Genomic DNA, 26,666 nt, shown 5'->3' with positions numbered 1-26,666 from the left:
TTGCACTACGCAATGTACTTATAGCAAAAAAAATGGAAATATGGTTGCAGGAAATTTTGCCACTGTCAGCACAGGGTTAAAGTGCAGAAAAGCACGGCTTCCCCTGGTTAGGAATGTCATGTGGGAGTAGTAATTGGAACCCTAACTAAATCACCTAGAACATGCCAGAGAGGCTATTAGGTTACCTGTTAATGATCCCATCTTTTCTATCAAGGTCTAATAGCTAGAAAGCTAGACCAGGAAGGAGGAAATCTCAACTTCATCCTCATTGAGAATAAAACATGCAGTTTTACCACAATGTGTAACACCTACCAACAATGAAGGCAGTTTTGGAGTAGGAGGGAAAAACATCTTCCATATCTCCTTTCAAAGCTTTACTCATGGGTAGTGATTTAAGATTCCTTGGGACAAGAAGGTATGACATTGTATAGTTTGATGATTAAGATACTTACCTGAAGGAGTCTTGGGCTGTCTTTGTATTTTATTGTCCAGCTGTAATGCTACCATCTCTCAAAAGAAAGTAGTAAGTAACATCTCTGAAGAGCTTGGTCTTGTACGAACAAGTATGGTAGATGCCACAAGAATGCACTTAAGAGACAAAGCTAAAGTGGAAGGATTAGTATATACATATGATTAGGCACCAGCATCAGAGTGGCAGGAACTGAAGCCACTTTGGAACATGCAGGGAACTGCAGCTATTAAAACTTCTTTTAAAAAACAAATATGGAGAAAAAAAAAGTTAATGAAGTTACTCCAATGAGATGACCCAATTCTCCCCTCAGTAAAACCAATTAAGTTTGTTAGATGGGTCTAAAGTTTGTTGACAAGATGTAAGCATGGGAAATATTGGTACACAAACACATTTCAAATAAAGTTGCAAAGAATAAAACTGTCTGAGATTTATCCAAAACTACTCAGGCAGTGTCACAGCTAGGGAAGAGTAGGAAGCCCCTTCTAGTCATCAGTTGTACTGAAACTAGGGTCAGAGTGAAGAGGTCTTGAACGCCCAACAAAGCAATGGATTAGAAGCAGCTATTTGTGTCTTTATAATAGCCTGAGATAAAACCTATTTACATGTTGGTAGAGCTAAAATATAAGTCTCTTGAAATCAACTCTTTCCCTCCCCCAGAAAGATGACAGCAGAAAATAATCTGTGCATGTGAAAAAGGCAGAGTGTATGTTTATTTAAAATAAGTACCGATACAGAAGGGCATCAATACACATGGAGATTTCAGTCAGATTCTTGCTCCAGGTTATCTTTCTCTCACAAAAAGTAATACAAGCTGAATATTAGACTTGCTGTTTCGCAATGTCAACGTTGCAAAAGATGTATTTCCATTAGGAGGTACTTGTTACATCTTAATTCTTGGCTCACCTCATTGTACATGACAGCCCTAGTTAAAATATGACTATGAAGTTGGAAACTGCAATATTCACAGAAGTTGGTCCATGCTCAAATATACTATTTTTGTAATAAACCCAAACCTACCCACATGCAACAGGAGAACCATCTTTAAATTGGCTGATTAAGGTTTCAACTGTAAAAGCTTACTCTTTATTTAATTTTGAACCAGACCCTTTACTGTATTACCCAAAATAATGGAGCACAAAGATGAAGACATCCGCTTCATTTTCTCTTTAATTTATAGTTCAAAAAGAGATATTGAGAGAGCTTTAACACTCAGATCCAAGAATCTCAGTGCTTAAATGACTACTAAAGCGCCTGTCAACGGTTCAGAAGGTGTTGTGGGTTTGACCCCAGCCATCAGCCAAGCTCCCATACAGCTGCTCACTCACTCTCCTTTCCTCTCCATCCCCAGGAAGATGAGGAAGAGCAGCAGCTAAAGCAAGAAAACTCACCAGCTGGGACAAAAAACAGTTTAATAAATGAAGGAAAGAGTTAAAAAACAAACCACCAAGTGATGCAAAAGCAATCGCTCACTACCTTCCATGGGCAAACCAATGCCCAGCCAAATCTGCAAACAATAGTCACTTTGGAAGGCAACCTCCCTACAAAATCCTCCTTCCTCTACTCTGTTCTTATTACATATCGTCACCCTCAGCAATATGGAATAACCTTTAGTCCAGTCAGGGCTGGCTGTCCCAGACGTGTCTCTCCCAGTCTCTTGCCCCCCACCAGCCTAATTGCTGTGGGAGCAGAACAGGAAAAAGAGAAAGCCTTAGCCCTGTACAAGGACTGTTCAGCAACAGTGAAAACATTGGTGTGATATCAACACTGGTTTTTAGCCACAAATCTGAAACACAGCACCATATGGGATACTATGAAGAAAGGTAACTCCATCTCAACCAGACCCAGTGCACAAAGAAACCCCAAGTGTTCAGCTATTAATCTGCATGAGATATAGCACACCATAACTTGCTATTTGGAAGCCCAAAATAAAAATCAACTTAACTACTGTAAAATGCTTCCAGCATATGAAACTGTGTGCCAGATTTATCAAACGTGAAAGCAGTCCGCTACAGTCAATACTGTTCTTAACATCTGCAGTAGTGGCTTTGACCAGTTTATTTATAAAACAAGTAAGCCTAAGGCCTTCCCCAAACATACAACTTTGCTTGTGGGACTTGTGTTCATTATTAAAACTGATCTGTTTTCCTGGTGCAGTTTTGATATTAGTATTTACTGTTTACTCCCAGCAGGTTGTACGCAGTATTGTACAGTAGATATGCATAAATAGAATCATAAATAAAAAAGCTAACAAGGTGCTCAGAAAGACAGCTCAATCACTTTGCCACTGCACATGAGAACTCAGTTTATGATGCTTGCTTATGCTAGTTCCAAGGGGGAAAAGAGTATAATTAAATAAATAACATCATAAACTACAGTTTCCATGCATGTCTTCTCTTGCCCGTAAGTAAATATCCTGGGAACAGAGAGCAGAAGTGATGATCTGTAGAAGTCAGCAGTGTCTCTTCACAGACCTTGAGAGCTCCTCAAGTGTCTGCAGGAACAACTGTTCATTAAACCCAAAATATCCCAAACAATGCTACTCCCAAAGACAATAATTTTTATTAATCTACCATTAAACTTCTGTTAAGGGTAAAGGTGTTGAGCACTGCAGATATTTAAACCTGAACATGTTCAGGAGCTGAAAGTCTAAACAGTGCATACATTTCTGGCACTTTGTATGTTTAAAAGCAAATGCAGTTCCTTGGTGCTTCTTTGGGAAGCTACTCCTTACCTCCAGAAAGGAATACAGCAGAGCCAGTAAAAAGGTCTCCATAAATAAAAAAAAAGCCACTGTAGACTGAGACTACCCATAAAAATTAACCTGTAACACTGATAAAACCAAATTTAGAATCACTAAATACTTTTACATGTAAAGGCTACTCCTGCAGAGCAGTAAGGCTCTGCCAGTACAAGTTAGTACTGCCAACTCTGTGTTGCTGGAGCAGGAGTTGCTCTGGGGCTCTATCCCACGGGATAGTGTCCTCCCAGCAAAACTCAGGAGCTTCTCTCCATGTAGCAAGAGCTTTCTAGGAAAGACTGGGCTCTAAGCAAGGTTATCTGCCCAGGATTTTAAAAGTAGCATTGCTCACTGAAGAGATCAGTCTTGAATTTGAAAGGCTAAGGCACAATGAGAGCAAGGAATCAAGGCCATGATTTTCCACATCCAACTTAAACTAAGAAGGCTCCACTTCCAAGTGAGTGGAAGCCACTTTAAGGCATATGGAGGGCACAGTGAACACTGATAATGGCAGTTGTCAAAGCTAAACATGACTAGAAATTTCTTTCTCTTTCTAATACATGCAGATTACTCAAATTTCAGTTCCAGGACAACAGTGAACTAAAACCCAGTTCTGTTTGAGGTATCATAAATTTTACAGCTTGTGCACAGCTCTATCGCTTGCCAAGGGCCTCAATGCAGATGTGCCAGAACCACAGATAATGTTTCTTGGGCAGGTTTTGCTCCTTTGAAAATGAGCCGCAGCAAAACCAGCAGCCCTAGCTCCCCTTTCCTCTCTCGCAACTTCCCTGCAGCAGGTCAGCCTAGCAGCAAGCAGGGATGTTACTCTCTATTCTGCAGTGCTACACAGCAAGCAAGCTCACTTCTAAATATATCCAAATAGAAGTTCCAAAACCACAAAATAGTTCTTACTCTAAGTTATGCAACAAAATGTAGGTCATACCTAATATTTCATGGTAAACGTAGTGTTATGAAACATTTTTCCTTGTCTTTAGTGTAGCAGTTGCAAGAGGCCCACAGGAACACAATTCAGACTTCCACAGAAAGCAACAATTATGTTTACTTTCTGGGTTTTTTACTCCCTGTCATAACAAAATAGTGATCATCTTGCCTGCTCTTCATAAGAGGACTTTTTGATACACCAGGCATTCCTTTGTTACACGCCATTGCTGATTTTCCCTTAGGGAGAGGCTTCTTGGTTGCTGGGGCCAAGCTTTCGTTTGCTTGCAAGCTTTTTGTTGAAGGCTGTGCTGGCTTTTTGGTCACTGCCTCTTTGGCTGAAGTCTGAGGAAGCCGTACAACAGATAAAGGAGTGCGTTCAGGAGGCTTGGATGGAGCGGGTCCAACCCGAGGGGGTTTACTGGCATTAGGCTGCTTATTGACAGCTGATGATACATTTTTGCTTGTAGATACCAGTGTAGGTGGTGATTTTAATGCTTTGTTAACCGAAAGGGAAGGTGCAGAAGCTGAGTGTTTTAGGACTGAAGGTCTTTCCAGGTTCCTTACCCGGTCAGTGGCTGTTTGTGGAGCTTTCCGAGGATGCTGAGACCTAGTTCCTAAGGTCTGAATAGCATTTTCAGAATGAGGTTTTGCAAGGAGCTGCTGAGATTGTGCAAACTTGGCAACAGCATGCAGGTTTGTCGCAGGTGGCTGAGCAGCCTTTGGACCAACTGAATTCACTTTGGGTTTCGTGTCAGATATGGGTTTGCATTTAGCAGGGACACGCTTCTGTTTTGAAGTGATTGTTTCAGCTGTCCCAGGCAAGGGAGATGGCTGGTTTTTAGGGGATGAGGAGGCAGGATGTAGCGCTGGCGCTGGGGAGCCCTGAGGCAGGGTAAATTTCATCTTGGGAGCATCAGGGGACCAAATACGTTTGCGCAAAGTTTCAGAGTGAACAAGAGCTGTTCTTGTTCCTGCAGATGAAGAGCTTTTGCTTACAGGCTGCGAAGGAGCAGAAGCTGGTGAACTGTGTGCAGAAGACTCCAGTTTCTTTGAGGTGCCAGCTAATGGTTTCAGAGGAGACTGCATGCCTGGCGCTGAAGATCCTTGCAATTTGGACCTGACTGTCAGTGACTTGGCTGTGGAGGATGGAACCACTGGAACTTTTGGTGATGCCAGGACAGGGGACTGAGGACGTTTAGGTAAAGCCTTCTTGGCACTGGCCCCAAGAGTTGAAACAGGAGTCGGGGGTTTTGATGGCTGCTTTTGAAACATACTGACAGCTGACATTGGATTCATAACAGGAGGCTCCTGAAGTCTAGCTGATGAGCTGGGGACACTGTCACTGGTGACTCCTTTCTGAAATGCTAGGATTTTTTGTTCCAGAGTTGCAAACTGAAGCACTCGGCATGGATCATATTTAAGTAGAAAACCTTGAAGAGTGTCCCAGCCTCCACCAACACGGACCATCACATGCTTGCCATGTAGCATCTGAGAATGGAGGAAGAGGGGGAGGCGGGAAAAAGAGGGGAGGAGAAGAACAAGAGATGTTTCTATCTTGTTTTATGCAGCATTATGTCTTCATCTTACATTAACATTTATTGAAATTGACCAGAAATAGGACCTCCTTTCTTACAGAGAAACTTTTTTTTTTTAAAGAGAAATTATGTGATAAATAAGGTTTATGCTTCCCAGTTCTTTTATTAAACAGTTTCTCCTGCAGAGACAGTTGTTATGTGCCAGGAAATAATGCAAGCATATATTCAGAAGACACTTTAACCCTTCTGTCAGCATCTTTATTTAGTGTGTAGAGCTTTGGATACAGGTTTTGTCCAAATTACGGATGTGCTTGTAACACAACCTCTTATGCCCGCTGAAAAGAGTGATCAAGTATCCTACAAATTATAAACCAAGTGTCCAGATGTTGAACAAGCAATGTTCTCAGAATATTCTATAGCATTATCCTTATTTATATTGCGAGTTGTTACTGAAATTTAAGAAACAGCACAGAGAAGAGTAACTTAGTTCTACAAGATTGTAAACTCAATGGTTGTAAGATCTAAGTAGCTACACCTACTCTGAATAGGGAATTGGATGGCATGGTGTCCCAACCTAAATCATTCTGTAATTCTAAAACAATACCACAGAAATGAGGCATGTCACTTAAAAGCATTTCTCTTCCCAACATGAATATAAATTGGAATTCTAAGAAAGTACTTACTCGTATGAAGAGTATTTTATCTCCCAGTCTATAACGTCCCTCTGACAAGTATTCAATTGAAAATCGATGGGAACAACTGCAGGGAGGATCTTCTGCTATATGTTTAACCTAGTTATTAAAAATGAAAGCATTTGTACTTTGACAGAAGCATGTGTTTAACAGTTTGAGATATTTAATATGCAAAAAGATACTGTTATCTTCATCCTGTAATCTAAGATAACCCTAGAATTTTGTTCCTTCACAATAAATCTTAGCTACACAGAGCCTCAAAATGTCAAATAAAAGATTAAAGAACAAACTGTATGCACAAACATTTTTAGTTGTCCCAATCCAATTTTCACAACTTCTTCAATTTGAAGTTGTTTCTAATTTCACTAAAGATTTGTTCATAACATCATGCATAGCAGCATCGGTTCCAATCACAACCTTGTAAAGACACTGTTATGGTCTCTAAAAATGGAAAAAAGTGCCTGGGTTTCCCCTTTGACCAAATCCATTGCTACACCTCACCCAGGAGTACTTCAGAGTCCTCCCTAACTTTTTCCAAGTTAATCTTCTGTGTGACACCCAAGAAGGAAACCACTTAAAAAAGGTGAAAAGGTCCTCAGAGAAGTCCAGGGTTAGAAAAGATGTGCCTCTTACAGACACTTAGAAACTTAAATTGCCAAGCAGGAAAAATAGTGAGTTTTCAGAGAGAGCGAGGATCTCGCGACTGACTTTCCCAAAGAAGAAGATGTTTCACGTTACAACATAGAGGACCTTTAAAATAAGTGCTTACCAAGTCACATCGCAGAAGTACCAAACTTAGAATTTGATGTAAAGCTCAGAACACAATAAATAAGTAGTACTTACTGCCTCATGTAGCTCCCCATGGTGACAACATGACTTTGCTGTGCTAATAGGTGCTGGTGGTTCAGAGGTCATTAGCAGTGTTTCTTCTAGCTCAATTTCCTTCTCTAGTTTTACTAGCACAGGAGGTTCAACTCCATACCTCAAATTCATAAGTGGACAGTTTAATTGCTAATTTACTAAAGAAAACAAAAAGTGATGATAACAAACATGCAAAATTTTGAGTGGCTTGACTGACAGGGAACAACACCAAATCAGTCAGAGGAATAACTGTCTTGATAATCCAAGAGAAAGAACAGATTGAGTTTCTAGTAGAAGCCCCCTCTAAAGTGTCTTGGAGCTACCAAAGACAACAGTAAAAATATAGTCAAAACTACATAATTTGGGATCACATTCAATTTAGATAAACAATCTTAAAGTTTCCAGTTCTGCACTTGAAATAAATTAAAAGGCTAAAATTAGAGAATGATAGAGATATCTGCCAAAAATCTTAAAAAGTAACAACCTTAAAACTGTATTTAATGTCAGCGAGTTTCTTCCAAGATTTACACATATCTGTAAGCTGAACATAGCATTTAAACATACAGCTATAAACACCAGTGGATCAGCACCTTTCCATGGAAAAAATCTGATAAATATTTGAAAAAATACTTATATTGTACAATGGTCCTAGAAAAGTTCATCCCTACTTTCTGCACAGAATTAACATTTACTGCATTGCACTTACTGGCGACAGACTGTCTTAACTTTATCTTAGCTTTTACTTAATAGAATGTGTTCTTCAGTCTTGTTAGGAACATGTGCAGATCACATACCTGGACACAATGCGCCCAATTTCCAACAGACAAAGATACACTTGTCTTGGATCCTTGTGCAAAACTAAAAGGGAAGAGAATAAAAGGGAGTTACAGCTTGTATTTACTGTAGAGAGGCCTGTGCAATTAAGTACACGAAGAAGGGAAGATACGGAATAGATGACAAACTTTGCCATCATTCTACCCAGTTATTGCTTCTACAAGCTACATTATCATTGATAAAGCACCATATGCTTTCCAGATCTAATTTTCTATTCCATAAAATTGGGTTTAAACCCATCCTGGCACTCCTGAAATCAAATTCTTCTCTACCTCCTAAGAGAAATACACTTCTCTTATGCTTAGAAGGAAAATCCAAAAGCTTTCCCTTTGCTATCCCCAAATACACAATTGCAGTCTTAAAGATGAAGAGTATTCAGCAACTGCAAATAGGAAAATATACTCCATCTGTCCTTGCTTGTGAATACAGACACAGATAAGCCCACACACTCTATAGGTGAACAGCTGTAGAATATACTGCAAGTGGCCCCGCTGACAAGTGGATGTCTATGCAGCCAGTCAGCCCAAGTGGTTTAAACCCATGGCTGTGAAAGAATAATCTGGATGGCTGTTACCATTTCAGTAAGCAATATATCTTTTTTCTTATCACTTTAAGAGTGGCCAGCTCTGGGTGCCAGCAGGAGCTGGCAGATTCACCCAGTTCTACTTTGCCTGTGCCAGCTACCCTACTTCATGCTATACCCACATTTCACCCCACCCTATCAGCCTCTACCTCCTGCCCCATCCACCTGGAGGTTTGCTTCAGGATTTGATATCTTTGTGAGGCTGTGTCTGAAAAGGATGGTCAAAACCCCCAACTGTAAGAAGGAGGCGAGAATGACAGTGGTTTGAAGAGATAAATACTCAAACAGCAGATGTTGGCTGTGATCACAGAGAAGAAGCAACTGTATTTCAGATGTTAGCAGCACTGATTTTTGCATTAGGCTTTGCTTCTTAAAGACTGTGCCCACATTAACCCAGCTAGTGCCCAATGCAGAGGCTGCTTTGTACCCCTCAATTCAGACAAGCTTTAGCAGGTGCATGTTACTTGGCCATGTAGGTACACGAAATGACAATCAGGAGAGCTGAACAACGAGATGGAAGAGCAAAGTGATGACCAAGCAGCGTGAAGATGACTGTGGCAGCTCTTCTGGATTTTCTTGACAGATTTGAAATGAAAACATTTAATCATTTCTACTGCTGCACTGAAGAATGCAAGAGGCAGAAGGAAAACAATGTCTGTTTTGGCATCTTTCCATCTTTAGGTGAGCAAGGAAAAAAAAGCTAGGCCATGAACAGAGAAAGAAAATAGTTTAAAATCTCACCCACAAGTAACTACTTCCTCCTCTGTCCCAATCCAACCCTTCAAATTGAGGTGCTTTCAAAATGTTCTACGAACAGTTATATGAAGGCTTTGGAAAAAAAACCCCAAAACAACATCCCTGCAATTTTTTAGCCAACCAGGAATACTGCCTAATAACTCAGAAGCCAAAGGCTGAGAGAAAGGTCATTCAGCTCCCCTCAACTCACACACATGGCAGAGTTCTTTCCCCAACCAGCAGTAAGTGTAAGAAATGGGAAAAGCTGTAGATATGATATTCATAATGTGTAACTTTTATACGAACAAGTCAGACTTTCTTTGCAAAGTGCAGTAACAATATTCAGTAGAAACTGTAAATTCACTCTGAAGAGAAATATAATGAGCCAGCTCTATATCGGCAGATGAAATCTAACATCTTCCTGATGCTCAATTTAAATTTAAAACAACTTTGCTTTAAATGAGACTGAAGTGTTTCCTAAAGTATAAGCAGAGTACGGGCAGATGTTCTTCTTTACATCACCTACACCAGCCTACTTTTTAAAAGCATCTGATTATGAAGGGTAACTCTAAAACAGAAAGTTGACACAGCCATAAAATAAAAGGTGCTAGGGATCACATAATCCCTTTTTTTTGGTGTGTGTTTTTGCCAGCTGTAACAGAAGTGGCATTATTTGCCCGAATCTAGAACAGAAAAATGCAAATTTACCCCTAAGAGAGATCAAGAAATTTGTTTTGGCTGGATGTCAGAGGAGGTCCCATGATGGCTACCCTCCCTTTGTACCATCTCAGGAGCCATGTAGTTTATTACCTTCACAGCTACCCACACTTTTCAGGAGGCATTGCTCTAAATATCTGATGGGAAAGAGACAATTGTTAAATTGTCTTTCCGCTATTTCATTCATAAAGAATGGATTGAAGGTTTGATGGAGAACACCAGTGGAAAGAATGTTTCATCAAGGAGGCTGCAAGTCTGTTCATATCAACTGCCAAAAAGGCTCATAGAAGATATTTATGCCATAAAGCAAGCTTGTGTCAAGAGTTACAATCAGACTTCAAAACACTTCTTAGCTATGAGCAAAAGCCACAGTATTAGGAAATCCTGTCTGCTTATCTCAGGGAGGCTAAACAGGTTCTAGTTACCCATCCACTCACAGGGACTAAGATGTTTAAGCAATGTGGTTCATACAAGTTGCACTGCAAAAAAACAAATTAAAACCAATTTTCCTGTATCTCAGCTCTCCTGCTCATCTGTATTTCGTGGCACTGAAAAGAGATCCACTCACTAATTAAATCAGACTGAGACAGATGCAAATGAGGATTTTTTCTCAACTATTCTAAGAGATGTCTTATCCAATAGAAAAAGCATGGGCAGTCCAACTAGCTGGGAGGAGAACTTGAAAGAAAAGCAGCAAAAGAAAACAGTTCCTCCCATTTAAATTGCATTAAATGGCACAAAGACTTTGAGAAAATCTAGTAAATATTGTGACAACTGCACCTGATTACTGAAAACAAAAGGTACTTTGCAAATTTTTGCTGTTCTGCTGACAGGCAGATATTTTGCCTTTAAAAAAAAAAAAAAAAGCAACCAAAAAGCCTCCAGTCTTTGGCTTGCCACAGAAAGGTTTGTACTAATTAATTTTTACTGACATAATAGCTGGTAGAAGAGCATTTCATTATTTACCATGCTATTAAAGCACACTTCCTCTTAATTAGCAGTTAAGCAAGTTTTATTCCATCTGGAAGTATCAGTCTGGAAGCTGTTTGTTATTAGGGACAGATTGTGCATTGGGGCAGTCGTACACACACAGTTGGTAATATTTATTTTTATAACTATCTTATTAAATGGGAAAACACAAATGGTTTAGTCATGTCAAGTAGGTCCTGAAGTATATGGTAATTACCAACAGACTGTTGCCACTTCAGGCACAACGCCTTGTTGTAGTTACCAAATTTAGCAGTCATGAATTCATAATTCTGAGGGCTTTCTGCAACAAGAATGAGCTCCAATTCCAAATAAAGGATTTTATTGTGAACTGACTCCATGGCCCTGTGGTCTTCCCACACAGGGAAAGTGAAAACAAACTTTTCTTCTCTTTTTCTCAGTGGGCCTTTTCACTGAAGGAAAACATGAAAGTTTGCTGCACAACTGTCACTCCCCACTTCGTCCCATACAGCAACTTTTAGGAGTTTGGAAAAGCATCATGCGAGTTAGAGCAGTCACTAAACTGAGTTTTCAAGGCTTCTACTTGAACACTTCCTTAAAATAAGTAAAAGCATTAATAGCTTGCATGAGACAGGCATATTCATGACAAAGACTTCAAAAGACTGTACACAAGAGATCTCCCAGACTAGGTAGTTATCCACATAGAGATCAAAACAAGTCTTACAAAAAGGTAGATTTACCTAAACCTTCAGACTCAAAGAGATAAGTCTCATCAACTCCAATGGCCCTACACCAGTTAAGAAAGTTGGCTGTATTATCTCTGGCAAAAAAAGATCCTGATGGAGCATCCTTCTTACATGGAACTTTTCTCATAGGAAAATTCTGGCAAGGGAAGAAAACAAAAAGCACATTGTGCACATCAACATTGTCAACAGATTTCAAAGCATATTTGCGAAGGAAAGTAAACCCTCAATTCAAAGTACAGAAACAGTGGTTAGTAACTATTTTGCGTGCAACCCACCAGGCATTCTATTAAAAAAGCCACACTAATGTAGAAAGCATTCCACGCTGTTGTTGTGAATAGTCATGGAGTAAACAATCCTTAGCTCTGCAGCCTTTCCCAAAGGCTAACTATACAGTTGCTCCCCCACTTCCCCATATGCTGGGGTAGAAATCTCATTGGTGGTTTCACAGGTTTGGATAATTATTCACCCTTCCCAAGCTCTGTTCACAGCAGCAGAATGAGCACAGATAGAGAACTCCAACTAAACTGAAATATACTCAGCTGCTAGACTTTATTTTGGAGCCTGTTCTAGAAAGCAGAGGGAAACAGAATGGAATGAGGGGCAATTTCCTTTAAAGGAATTCAGTACTTATTTGGTTTTAAATTGATATCTTCAGAACTAAAAAATGAGTTCATAGATAGACAAGTTATGCATCTTGTCTTCCTTTAAAAAAACCCAAACCCAAACCCAAACAACTAAGGATTTGGAGCATTCATATGGCTCTTGAATAAATACCCTTTGGCATCCTAAAACTTGTTCCCGCAGTTAATAATAATTCTAATATTAGTAGTTATATTACTTACTGGTAAATATCCATTATTTAAAACTGTTGTTTTACTAGATAAAACAGTAAACAGTAACCACAAAATAAAAATGGTCTGGATATGGTGAGCAGTTCCTCCTGCCCTCAGGGGAAACACTACCAATCAGGGCACATTAGCTGGTGATCTACTATTTGACAAATCTAAGCGCTGCTGTAGCTATACCCCTGTAGGTTGAACATATGCTACCTACATGGCTTTATACTTTAAAGTAATAGATCAGTATTTTTCATGGGACAAACATAGACTGGAAGTTTCTTGAGATTCACATTTTAACTCAGTCTTGGTTCCCAACAAAAACACCACAGCCCATGTCCAGATACACCTCAGTTTGGATATTTTGATGGCTGACCTACATTCTAGAGTTTAGCCACCAGTTTCGGGCGTAAAACATACCCCCAAGTGCCAATGGGTATCTTGTTACCAACTCACACTGATGTCAGGGGAACAAACTCGACTTGGACTAGATCTTCCTCAAACAAGACTTCTACTGGAATCAAACTAAAAACCTAGTAAGGACTTTAGGATTTTATTAACAAAGCATATAATTTTTTGCACAAAGTTTACCCATCTGTAAGCCACATTATTGTTAATTAGCCTCTTTTTACTACTACTTTCAATTAAAAAGTTTATGTATGCATTAAAAAAAATCATGACTTACCCTTAAATTATTCAAGCTACAACATTCTTTAATTGTGTTTTGAAGAACACCAACCAACTGGCAGAGTAGTACCCCATTATCAAGTTCTTCTAGCAGTTGTTCTGCTTTGACTTCTATTCCTAAAAAAATCAATATTAGGTATCAAAGAAGGTACAGAAGTTTCATATGAACTTAGAAGCAACTCAAATAGTATTCCAGTGTTAAACACTGAAAATTAATAGAAAAATATAAGTAAACTAAAATCAAATATCCATTTAATTAATTAGACTACGAAGATTCAGCAAATAAATTAGAATGGTTAATCATCCTACCTCTAAGAAGTGGCAGCTCATTAAATCCAAAACCAAAACATGCATTTTAATGCAATTCTCCTAGCCATTCAGGCTCAGGTAATACCTATAGTACTGTTAAGACCTGGTGTAAGTGTCAGCATTGACTGGAATATTGGAAAGTGCTTTCAGATTCATTAGACAGTGATTTTTAACCTCACCCAGCAAGCCAGACAGCCAGATTGACAGATCTTCTTGCATAGGCACCAAAGTTGCTTCATGCCGCACAGATATCCATCGGTCATACAGGCACACATCTGCCAAACCTGGCCCATGTCTGGGAGTTAGAGGACTTCGAGGACTTAAGGGAAGGTCATCTCCAAACCACACCTGCAGAAGATGTTCAGGAGGCTGCAGAGAGTGAGCTCTAGTATTTGCAGACATATTGCAAAAATTTGCAGTTTTGAATTATGTTGAAGATTATTCAAACAGTAAGTATTCATTCCCCTTCAGACAGATACACCAACACAGCAGTAATCACTATGGTGCAACTCTCATTAATAATGCCTGCATAAAAAGTACTACTACATTCATTCTCTTGACTTCTTTGGATTTAAAATTAAATATTTTTCCTGAATACTAAAAGAAGAAAATGTGCATTAAATTTGTGGGGTTTTTTTTCTTTTTCTCAACAAAATTAAGTAATGAAATCTGAAGTTTGTCATATAATTTACTACAGCCTACTGATTTCTCTGATGTTCATTTCAGAAGCATTCAGTGTTTAAATCATTAAAATGATGACGTTAAGAGGAAACATATTTCCATACAAGAACATAGCACAGTTCTTGAACACGAATCCTTAGCATTTCCCTTAAGGATTTCATATATTCATATTGGAGAGGTACTTTATATTTCAAAAAAAGTACCACACTGAAATTTGATGCACAAAATTCCCGAAGACAAAGAGGCCTTCTGGTATTCTTAAATACTTTCCTTCAGTTCAGCGTATGTAAAAAAAAAAAAGAAAGATAATTTTTTACACTTAAATAGGAGTTTTAAAAATACCTCTTAATCAACAAACAAGTTCTTCAATAACTCAGCATTTGACTTCAAAACCTTAGGTAACAGCACTTAGGAAGAGAACACCAGGTTATACATCTTTTCACATTTCACCATTAGCAAAAAGGGAAAATAATTACTCTTTTTTAATAGAGATAACTTGGTGGGGGATTCTAGCATTTCATCTGCTTCAGGGTACATTTTTGCATTAAAACAAAAAAAAAAATATTATAGGGGATACAAACATTACAGAAGCCATTTACCTGAACTGCATTCTGCATGGTTACCTGCATTTACATTAGTTGCTCCCCCTAGAAAAAGAGAAGAGTATTTTTAATACAGTCCCCCCTGCTTTCAAGAAAAACCTACCAGTGCTGCTTTGGTAAAACAGGAACAAGTCTTATTGGGAATGGAGGAGGAAAGAGGGATATCTGAGTAGGTAATGTCTTCATGCAGTATTCAGTCAATGTCAGCTCTCTGCCCTTAAGTAAAGGGGCAGTTATTACAGCACAAAGAAGCAACTAACTTCATATGCATAAATAATAGTCAAAAGTTTGCATGATTTTAAGGAGCTATAAGGCATTTACATTACCAAAGAGAAATATAAGTACTCCAAACCATTCTTGGATGTAACAATGTTGGCATTCACCCTTTCTTTCTAAGCTACCACACAAGTGCATCTTGTACACACATGCATGCACATCTATGTATCCTGAGTTTATATTAAACACTTTAAAGTTTATGAAAATCTTATAGCAAAGAGTAATTTTGAAGAATGAGACCTCTTCTTTCATAGATACATAAGAGAAATCAATATTTTTATTAATGACTGTTGGAATTTTGTATTTCCAGGCAACTAGCACACACTTATGTTTTCAACAGAATGCTGCAAACTGTTGCAGCAATATGGGTATCAGGACACTTCCCTGGCTTTTCTCTCCCAAAGCCAACACAGTATTTTACAGCAATGCTTTCAATCATGGGAAAACTCAGCACAAACTCTACACTGGGCTTGGGTTCAATCAGTAAGTCTCTTAATGTAGGCTCCAGGTCTAGAAATGCACAGTATTACCAGGATAGCTGCATACACACATACCAGAAGGAATTTCCTCAGCATAATTCTCCAAAGTGGTAGTGGAGGGCATTACAACCTCAAAATGTACCTATCTGTGTCCTGAAGCCACTTAGAAACAGCTTTCTTGCTCCATCACTTAATAGCTGCAATAAAACTTCATCTTGCTGATGGAGCTGGAAACCAGATTGCAGACACTATCAGGCAGTTTAAACTCATCTGTTTTCCTTTAAAAATAAGTAACTTCCCTCTCCTGTCCCAGATGTTTAAGCTTTATATGTAGACGGCATTCTTCTCCACCTGATGTGCAACCTGGCCTTCCTATAACAAAAGGCCCTACAGCCCACCACAGAAGACCACATTCTTGCAAGAATTCTCCCCCTTCCTCTTAGCCAGAAAGCAGAATGGTGCTGTTTCCTTCCCATTTTTCTCTCTCACACTACATAGGACCACACATCAGGCATTTCAACCAACTTACCTCTATGACCAGCTAACAAGCAACCAGTTTATTTTCAGGCTGAAGCCACTTCTTTGTACCAGGAGCGTTAGCGCTTCTCAAACTTTATCAGGGACACTCCAAGTGATATTTTTTTCCCTTCCTTTTATTTCTAGGGAAAAAAAAAAAAAGAAGACATCCTCTCCTTGATGTCATTTTTCCCTCTATGAATGAACAAGAGAAGGGCAGTGTATATACCAAGTATTACTAATGAGCAAGTTATGCTTCCCACAGCTTTGTCCAGGGCAATACATTTTCCTTTGGCATAAGAAAGCTATTGTCCCAAGAGAGTCACAATAAGAGGCTCCATTGATTAAAAAAAATAAATAAAACAACAGCAGAACAGCCAGTAGAGAAGTTGGTCTCATTAAAATAAGGAGCTCCATATAGGCTAACAAGCGCTCTAGCATACTAACTGCCCAGGAAAACAAAAGGCAGCCTAATTCACAGGGAACACTCAAAACACGAACAAAGCAAAATATTCACGCAGCAGCTATCACAAGAATGCTCAGCATCTGCAGTTTTGTGGCATGCCTAACAAAAACTAGCAAAAAAAAAGAGAAAAAAAAAAAAGAGGAAAAAAGAAAAGGGATTGAGGAAAATTGTGGCACTTGAACTTTAAAAGCCTGCCCTTCTAAAGTAAGTTATTTTGTAAGCCCATATGCCAAAGGGCTCTCTAGAAAGTCAAAAAGATTCATTTATCAGGGCATCTGAATAACACTTAATAAATGACCCTTTGATGATATAAACTACCCTGCACAAATTTTGAGTTGAAAAATATAGTAACAATTACCCATTTTCAGAGCCTGAACAGTCCAGCTCTGAGACTGCAGAGAATACAGATTTATGTAGCCTTATCACTTACAGGGAGAGCAAGTGGGATGAGAAGACCCAGAAGTCTGCCACCTTCAAGAAGTCGGCCTGCAAGGGTGCAGAATGTGCTGTGCTGAGGCGAATACTACAGTACTGTGTGGAGTCATAACCAAATCTGACTTCTAAAACCAGTTGGGTTTCCTGCATCAAAAAGCTGTACATAATGAATGGATCAAGTAGTTGATATTGAATTCAGGCAGCTCCAGCTAGAACAGTATCAGTTTCTGTACATACCAGTTTTATTAACTCACCTTCATTCAACAGGCATTTGGTGTTCAGGGATCACAGCTTGAAAGAAAATACCACAGAATGAAAATAGACTGTATCATATCATGTCCCATGCATGGCCTCAGGCCATACCATTCCTATTTCCCAGCCAGCTGATGTCCCCATGGTCTTTAGGAGGAGTCTCTATCTGCTTCACCCCTTAAAACACGAGAAGCACCAGAAACTTGCAAGCACTTCGCAATCAGGGGGACAACCAGCCTAGCTCCAAGCTCAGTAAACACAGAATTCCCCCGCCACTCAGTGAACACGTCACTTCTGTGGGCACTCCTGTTGCCAACAGGCTCCACAGGATGGGAGGAGAGTAGAAACACTGCCCAGTCCTAGTGGTACCTTACATCTAGAACAATGCAACAACACTGACTTACTGCAAGACAGGAGGTCAGCTCCCAACGATACAGTGGGGAAGGCAGGAGCTGCCTTTGTCTGGCTGACTGCCAAACATCCAATAAAGGACTAGAGCTATGGATCAGCATTAGGAAAGACAGAAAAATATAGCTATCTACTGACGTGGCATAGTGAAAGGCATTTCTGAGGAAAAGGGGTGCAGACACCCTGGACATGAACCTGCACAGGACAGCCTTGCAAGACCATAGTCTGCCTCTACTCTCCAAAGGGATGCCCACCACTTTGCTCTCAGGCAAGCTGAGAAACAGCAAAGTCAGCGAATACTAAAACACTTTATACAAATACTTCAGGGTGCTAAACACACGCTGTTAGATGCTACACAAGATAGCTTGGTTAGTATCAGTTGTATCAGGTTTTACAGACCATTCACTGCGGCGCAACCAGCAAGACATGCTACACTAATTACACTCTGTAGAACAAGATGAACTGAGTCCAAGACCCATTTTACTTGGTTGCACAGTTTACAAAGAAATAAACAAAAAATCCACAGTTCACGGATGCCTAAAACAGAGATGAAGCAGCCACTGACTTAGCTTAAATGGAACCTAAAGGGATTCACAGACTGATTAAAAGGCCTTGAATGCACAGACCCATTAAAAAAAACTTAGGCAGAAACACTTTTACATCTTCACCCTATATTTAAGATGTATAATGCATCCTCTTCTATTCCATCAACACCCAAAGGCAGTCACAACAAACTAACCCAGAGCAGCTGGAAACTGTAGATTAGCTTTGACAGTACCTACTGAAACCCACGTTTTCAAACATTCTGAAATGAAAGAAGCTGTCAAGTCAGTATCTGTTGAAACCTACTACAGGATACCCAAGATTTTTTTTGGTACACATATCCTAACATGCAGAAAAAAAGAGGTAGGCGCAAGAGACATCCCTGGAGCACAGGTACTCTTTGTCACTAAGCAATTAAAGAGCCCTTTTTTTGCATTACTGAGTCAGCAGGAGCTCTGTTCCCTTGGGGAGGCCTCAAAGGCACAAAAGAGAAAGAACCAGACTAGTCAGTCCAAGGTGATGGGCTTTAAGGTGGCAACCAACTACTTACATTAAGGCATGCTGACTGCTCTCCTCCAGGACTGCCTTTCTGTACCTCCCCGTGGCAGTGAGCCCACCCTCCCCTTCCAAAGGATGGCAAAGGCCCTGATTCACCTGTCAGGGCAGAGAAATCCACTTGAAATCAGGGAGGAGCACTTCATTGCAACAGCCGCCATCTCTGCAGCAGACGTGCAGACGGCTCCTTTACCACAGGAGCATCCAGTCTGGGGAGAGGCTGTTAACAGGAGACACGCCACCCTGCTACCCCTGCCGCTCAGTAACGCTCACAGACAAACCCTCCTCTCTCTCCCATTTCCACCCCATACTTCTTCCCCAGCAGAGCAACACTGAGGGGAACATCACTCAATAGGGAATAAGCTGCTGGCTGGCCATAACCAGAAGGAGTTTGTTTTGACTTAAATATAAAATCCTGTCTTATTATGAAAGATCCACCCAGTACATTCAGAATTACAAATGCATAGGCCAGCTGTACCTTAGAGGTTCTAAAGGTACACATGCCCTTTTTCCCCATTCCTTGTTCTTATACTATGGCAAAGATGACACACTGTATCCTTGGAATACAGCCAGCTTTTGGGCAAATGAAAGAGACGGACATTTTTCAGCTTACTAAACAATATAAAAGAGTATTTTAGCCAACAGCACTAGGGCAGATTTCCTACAAAAACAGCACAGCATCCTCAAACGCTTGTGTGAGGCACAGGAGAGACTGGTTTAAAGGCTGTTATGCAAAAACTCTCCCCTCTCCCTTCCCCAAGGTTAGTTTCACTGCACTTCACTTCCAACACCCATGCCAGAGAAGCTGACTCGGCCAGACGAGAGCGGCTGCCCCCGGAAGGGTGACCCATCCCAATGACAGCCTTAGCCCAATACCGGAATACGTTCCGTGAGACGCGCGATGCTCAGCCTGTTTCCAGCGCTACCTCTATAGACAGGCGTAACTGACCGAGTGCCACCGCTCGGCTCCTGTGCGCCCCTTACACCGACGCAAGCGTGACCCTGCAGCAGCAGCGGAGCCCCGGTCCCCACGAGGGGACAGACCTGCCGCCTCTCGGGCGACCCTCACCGTCCCGCAGGCCGTGTCCGGGACACTGCCGCCCCCCAGCCACACCCCTCTACGGGGAGACCCGCACACTGCCACTGCCACTGCCACTGCCACCGCCACCGCCACCGCCACCGCGCTCCGTGGCACCGCGCATACCCACCGGGACCGGGACCGGGACCGAGACAGAGACCGAGAGCTGCCACCGCGCCGCGCAGCAGAGCGCTCACGCCGCGCCGGCCGCTCTGTTCGAAAGGGCCAATCAGCGCCCGCGGGGCGGAGCTGGGCCGTGCCTGCCGCACCTGGCCCTGAGCCGCGGTCCCGCACCCACGCTGCGCCCGGGGCGAGTCCTTGTTCTCGTCGCGCTTCAGCTCTCGGTACCCGATTTATGCGGGGCAGCCCGAGGGTCTCCACCGCAACCCGCGCTGGCTCGGGTGAAGGCGCTGGGTGGCGGGGCCTCTCCTCCGGCCTCCCGAGAGGCGGTGCAAGGCGCAGGGTCACGGCTCCGCTGGCAGCCAGGGCTCCCCGGGACCCCCCCGCCGCCTGAGCTCAGGTCGGGCGTCGGTGCCCCGGCCGCTGCGTCAGCGCGGCCGGAGGGCTGCTGGCTCGGTCGCTGCGGCAGATGGTCCTCCCGCCCACCGGCCGCTCCAGCTGAGGTGAAATCACTTGCCTCAGCATGCCCTGCTTGTGTCACCAACCGCCTCTGACAGCAGCTCCGCTCCCTTGAGGCGGCGGTGGCGGGCTTGGTAGCGGGCGGCGGGCGCAGGGTGCTGGCTGCGCGCCGGTCAGGGGAAGCGCCGGCCGCGGAGGGGCTTGCCCTTTTGGCAGCGAGGCGGAGAGCTGTTTCTGCGCCCAACGCCTTACCGTGCAGCTCGCGCTGCCGGCCGCGCAGGGCCAGCGTTTGGAGAGCGCGGTCACATCAGTACCCCGGCCATCTGGGTTTCTGGGAACGGACCCGGGCACAAGGAAACCGCTCACTCTGCTTGCAGCCCCGCACGGCACTCTTGTTCCGGGGATGTTGGCGGTGGTATTGTTCACAGCCACTGAACACCAACAACCGCACCAACAGTCAAAGTCTTAAAGCAAAATAACCTGTGATGCATTTGAACAAAGTTTACATACTGTATAATTTTTACTTTGAAATAATAATTCAAACGAAGTTACACGTTTATACCATGAAAAGGTTGTTTGGGGTTTCTTTGTGTGTGTATGAGGCTTTTCCCCATTGCATCATTTTTCATCTTATGAAGAAATAACATCTTGCACATCTCACATGAACACATTTCACAGTTGAACAGCAAATGACTGGCGTTAACCATTTCAGCTGGTTTATTAAGTAAGTATGTGGAATATAATGGAGGCGAAGCACAAAAACACTGCACTGAAAAAACATGAATGGAAACCTGCTATCCCCATTCATCAAGAGGAACTCTTAGCTGCCGTCAGCTTAATTGCAGCAGAATTACCAGGGTTCCTCTGGAGAGCAGGTGGACTCTTTCTGATCGGAGAATATAAATACAGAGAAAGTTGTACTTACTGTGAAGATCTGAAAGCTATGTAATATTCTGTGTACAGTGAACAGAATTACTTTTATGAATCCGTGGTATGTTTCTATAAAAATGCAGTAAAGAAAATTTAATGTACTGTGGGATATCGTTCTATGAAAATAAATGCTATGTGGTCCTTTAAAAAGGTACTTCTCCTAAAATAAAAGTATCCATCACTGCACATCCCAGATCTCACAGAGCAGAGGTGTGAATTTGTGATCATTCACTCTCCACGACATCAGCATCTCTGCGTGGTGGTGGTTAAATGTCCGTAATTCCGTCAGACGGCCCAGGAGGCATGCAAAGTGTTGAGGGTTATCTGGGTGGTGAAGTTTGCAGAATTTCTGTAGTATATCCAGCAATGGCTCTTGAAGCCTTTCCACGGACTCTCTGTCCCTTATGTATTGTCGATCTGGTTATAGTTTTAAAAGGAAAGAAGTAATTAACAAATATATGCTCTGATACAATGTAAATATTTTCAGTGGTAAATAAATATAAAAATATTCCAGTATTTACACTGGGTACTGGTGTTCACACAGAATATTTCTATTAATATAAGGGCGAATAAAAATAGTTAAGATTGTTTTTGTTTGTTTTTTTTTTTTGTTAGGGGTTTTCATGTAAGCTTCCTACTTCTATCTGGGGAACACTTTCGACTTTGTCAAAAACTGAACAGTTTTAACTCGGATATATTTCTTTGGGGTTGAATTGTCATCTCTCAGTGCAGTTCTGCACCTGAGTACAGCCTGTGGTGCACTGCAGCAGCTGAACTGTACAGCGTAAGTTCTTGGAGGTGGTGTACAGGTGGGGAATTTGGCCAGTACAGAAGAGTGTACATGCTGGTCACCAGGGAGAATCACATATCTTCAACCTCTAGTGAAACTTCTTTGTTAGAAATTGTTCTTTTAATTTGCTGATTTGTGTGTGTTTGGGTATTTGGAGAAGGAGGAAAAGAGAGAACTATTATTTTTTTTTTCACTGAAATTTTTGATGAAATTTCTTGAGCCACACTGACTGAAAGAGCAATGCAATTGCTTCACCTTCCCATCTTCCATGAAACCTCAGTGTCTGTCTTTTGTCCTGAAGCTTCTCCCATTCCTATGACAGTCAATTTGTTTGAGTCACTATACGATTACTCCATGTTTCATAGGCAGAGCTAGTTTTGTGTTGTCGAAGAATTAGTTTTTACAGCAAAGCCTCTAAAATCATCAGGGCTGAGACGCTATTGTGCTGATACTTCTGAAAGGTCAGTTTCCAACACTTTATAGTCAAGAGGCCAACCTGCTACTGTCCTTCTGCTCTTGACACCCTAGCGTTTGTTCGATAAAGGCTGAAGATCTTTACTGCTATTCTCTAAGTTACACAGTTTCCCAATTTCCCTCTAGAAAACAGTAACATTCCACAGTGGTCTGTAGTGTTGTGTGTGTAACCACAACTGGGATTTTCTGAAGGAAAAAGCCTGTCGTGTTAAGCAATGAAGACATGCCAGTACTTTTTTAAGCATAGTATTTAGGCACCTTTTTCCCTTCTATGAAAAACCAGATGGTGTAGGAGGACATTTGGAGCTTGGATTTGTGTGTTTGTTTTCTGATTTAACAACTGAATATACCGCATAAGCATGTACGGTCACTTACTCTATGTAGAATGTAAGTTTTTACAAGTCCCAGGTGATACTCCTCCTGCTTTCTTTCCCAAACCACTAATATTTAATTCTGGATGAGAAGTTACCTGGAGACAGAATAACTATGGCTGTAAGCAGTGCGTATTCTTCTTGTGTCATCTTCAGCTCTCCAACGCTTTTATAAAAGTTGAACATGGGAGTTATGAATTCAGCTGAGATACCTGTGAAAGGGAAAAAAAAAGTTATACTTCTTTTAAATTATTGAAATAATCTGGTTTATGGCCACAGAGCAATTATTTAATGTTTGAAGCCTTGGCTGTCTTGGTGGGGAAAAATTACTACACAAATGGGCCTGATGCAAGACACTTAGTTACAAAACTGCAAGCGCATCCTTGTTTTCCAGTTCAGAGTAGAAACCAGCAAGCACTGGAAATATCACATGGTTTCAAAGTCTGTCTTTCAAGCAGTTCCTTTTCCTCTACAGATTTGTCCATCTAGCTCTTCAGGACAAGACTTATAGGTGGTTTTCTTGCTGTCTGCTGATATTCTAGCTGTCTTCTGTTTCCAGGATGCAGTTTGTGAAACAGCCCCCATGCTCTCTGTCTTTACATTAGTTATATGGAAACCTCTCAGGGTGTGTGGTTTAGTTCTAGCCCAACTCTACTAACTGCTGCTACTGCCTTGGGCAGTTGCTTCAGTTGTTTCCATAAAAAAGCTTAATTGCATCTTTTATGTAGCCTGAAAATTTACCTAGGTCTAGGATTACCTGTAGTCCAAGATCAACTTGCTTGCAACTGCTACTACTTTAAAGCATAAACTAGTGTGTTATAAAGTACAGAGCCATAAATAAAACCTAGCCCAACTTAAGGATGGGATCATGTGATTCTCTTGCCATCAGTGAAACCCTTTGGGATTACTGAACTGGGGTATGCCGATGGGGCTTCCCCTTACTGACTTTGTCATCTAGTCACAATGTTCTTACTTAGCCTTAAATTACAGATGTGCTCCATTCTGCTTTTTGGTGTAAAGGAGAAGTAGATCCTGTGACAACAATTACTATTTTTTTTAAATGCTGTGTGAGTCACTTGGAGCAGGCACTAGACCGTTGGCAATGGGTGCTTGCAAATCTGAAGCAGTGGCACCGATGGGGTATACACATCCAAATCAGTGGTTCTGCAGCAAGAGCCTTTTGGCCTTCCTTGGCTGAAAGGGTCGAAACCTCCTCTGTTCACACAGATGAGGGCCATAGGATTTCTTGTACTTTTAATTTTGAACTGTTCTAGGAAAGCCTTGATATCTTGGTGTGGAAACCACATGAAATAATGCGGTTTTGAGCATTGTATAAAACACGAAGCTGAAGTCCCAGATTGGTGAGGTTTGGACTGCCTCCAGTAGGGGAAATTCAAATGAAACTCAGCAGGTGGAACTCAAAGGAAGGAAACATAAAGTCACTTGACTTAACTAAGAAACAGTCGCATTTTGCTGTGACAGTGAGAACTTAACTACAGTCAGTGGAATAGTCATGTGTCCCATCAGTGAAAGTATGGTATTTCAGGGTGTGGTTTATTTTGTGGCTCAGTAATGTGTTTAACATGCTACATAAGCAACCTGTGTTCACTTCAGATTACAAGCCACGAATCTGGGGTTTATAACAAGTTCAATACTGTTGAGAAAAGTCTAAGTCAATTAAGCAGACATATATAATTCAGGTCAGCTCATCGTGTGGAAGTTAGTAACACAGCTGGAGCTTTATACAGAGCAAACAATAGCATAGTCATCTAATGTTCTGTGAGGTTTGTGTTGTTAGTCATCTGCATTAAGTATTTAAAATTTTAAAAACTTGTTATGCTAACTTTAGGGGAACCGCCTGTCTCTCTCAGGCAGACATAAATGCCCAAGTTCCTTACAATATGACGTATGTAAGGAACACATACATGTGATGCACCAAAGTCTTGAAGTTCACATGAATCTAGAAATAGGCGAAAAAACCACCCATCTAGCTGAGCCCTAAAGCAGAGCAAATGATTATTTTTCATGGAAGTGAATAGCTGAGGAATGACACGAGAAAAGCCCAAGACAAAGTGGATATTTTTAGAAGTCTGTGCAAGGTGACGTGACACTGGGCATGATCGTCTTGGCAGCAGAAAGGAAATGGAAGGAAGCGGTTTGTGACTAAGACTCCCGTCATTTATTTCTCATATTCATAGTTCAATTTCTTTTTTCCTCCTTTTTTTTTGGGGGGGGGGCAGATTAGTTTTTAGCTGGATGAATTTATTGTTTTGCTGACCACAAAGCTCTTCAAGTCAAGTCCTGCTGTCAATACAGCAGATGTGAGATGAAAATGACAGTGGCAAACAGGGCATAGAATGACTAATTCAGATCCTCATTGGTCTGGGCATTGTATAAGCATGCAGTAAAACAATCCTTCCCCCAGAAAGCTTATAATCAAACATTAAGAAAATAAAGCATGGACGGCTGAAGAAAAAAAAAAAAAAAAAAAAAGAGTATAAATGTGGAAGCAAGTGAAATTACAGAAGAGAATTTCTCTCTGGATTAGTGTACTCCAAAGAGAGAAATAAAACAGAAGAAGTGAAAGTAAGTGAAAAATGACGTTTCAACAATGCAACTGATTTACTGCTTTTACTAAAGAGAATAGAACTTTGAAATCTTTAAACAGAAATATGTCACAGGACATTTATGAATAAAACCATGCAAAATTTGCAAATTTAAGATTAGGATAATGGATTTTATTTTTTTTTTTTTACTTGATTACTGATTTTGCTGTCATCCCATCTCTATGGGATTTTCCCTGTTACTTCATCATCTTGCATGCACGTTACACAGACCACTGTTCCATCACAAGAGGGGGCTGTTTTCTAACGTGATTGAAAACGCTTCAGTTTGGACTTAATGAGACACCCGAAAGCAAAAAAGCAGGAAACAGATGTTTCTAGTTCTTGCCTTTTTTTTTTTTCCCCTCTTATCTACTATACAAAATGTTGTCACTTCAATTCAGGTTATCAGAAAAAGAATTAAAGTCTATTTGGTGCTCATAAGTGGAAAGGCTAGAGGAGAAATAACTCTATGACTTTTCATACTTCATACTTCATACTTCAAAAGTGAAAAGAAAAAATAAAATATATAAAGTTATATTCCTGACCTCACTGTGAACAGAAAGTTAACCCCATCTAACCCTCTTTATTTAGATCAGACAAGAGCCCTGCAGAGTACTGTGTCAACTAGGCAGAGCTTCCTGGTCAGTGTTAACAGTGCTTCCTTCTTCTTTTCAAAAAGGTTTCAAAACTTTCTTTCATGCAGCATTACAGCAATAAGAACATGCTTTCCCTTCTCGCTGCAGTGTGCATCATTCTGAATTACACGGATTTCTACCTAACCACCAGCCTAACTCTCTCATCTGCAGAAGATAATGCAATTAATTTGATTTATTTCACTATGTTAATGCATGACTGACTGTAAACTCCAGCATAGTCAATGGGAAATACTAGCTTTACTGGGTACTTGCAGCATTAGACTGGAGCAGATTTAAACCCATGAGCGTTATTCATTCAGCACCACTTCTTGCACAATTTCATTCCTGACTGTAGC

General features: G+C 41.1%; 2 protein-coding genes across 9 annotated transcripts in view; both read right to left on the bottom strand.

Annotated features, from left to right (window-relative positions):
* Positions 1-1,154: 1,154 nt before the first annotated feature.
* On the bottom strand, positions 1,155-20,209 carry GAS2L3 (growth arrest specific 2 like 3). 5 transcript variants are annotated; one of them, XM_065671389.1, is made up of 12 exons: positions 20,056-20,209; positions 17,344-17,380; positions 17,085-17,246; positions 16,202-16,331; positions 14,915-14,962; positions 13,814-13,982; positions 13,324-13,442; positions 11,797-11,938; positions 8,034-8,097; positions 7,222-7,360; positions 6,370-6,477; positions 1,155-5,639 (listed from the first exon to the last, which is right to left on the bottom strand). In XM_065671389.1, the coding sequence occupies exons 5-12, from the start codon at positions 14,942-14,944 to the stop codon at positions 4,269-4,271; spliced, it is 2,142 nt and encodes a 713-aa protein (XP_065527461.1). In that variant the 5' UTR covers positions 14,945-14,962; positions 16,202-16,331; positions 17,085-17,246; positions 17,344-17,380; positions 20,056-20,209; the 3' UTR covers positions 1,155-4,268. The 5 variants fall into 5 exon arrangements, with proteins under 5 accessions (XP_065527461.1, XP_065527470.1, XP_065527481.1 ...); XM_065671398.1 differs by having other exon boundaries at positions 20,062-20,209; XM_065671409.1 differs by lacking the exon at positions 20,056-20,209 and adding an exon at positions 18,947-19,019.
* A 796-nt stretch (positions 20,210-21,005) lies between these two features.
* NR1H4 (nuclear receptor subfamily 1 group H member 4) overlaps positions 21,006-26,666 on the bottom strand; it is a 45,791-nt gene continuing 40,130 nt past the window's right edge. For all 4 annotated transcript variants that reach the window (XM_065671359.1, XM_065671350.1, XM_065671368.1 and 1 more), the window contains 2 exons: positions 23,168-23,281; positions 21,006-21,851 (listed from right to left, as the gene is read on the bottom strand). In XM_065671359.1, coding sequence (XP_065527431.1) covers positions 21,613-21,851; positions 23,168-23,281 — 353 coding nt within the window. In that variant the 3' untranslated portion in view covers positions 21,006-21,612. The remainder of the gene's footprint in view (positions 21,852-23,167; positions 23,282-26,666) is intronic.

The sequence above is a fragment of the Lathamus discolor genome, chromosome 1 (assembly GCF_037157495.1).
Source record: "Lathamus discolor isolate bLatDis1 chromosome 1, bLatDis1.hap1, whole genome shotgun sequence".
Taxonomy (NCBI): Eukaryota; Metazoa; Chordata; class Aves; order Psittaciformes; family Psittacidae; genus Lathamus; species Lathamus discolor.
This window is presented reverse-complemented; position numbering and strand designations above follow the sequence as displayed.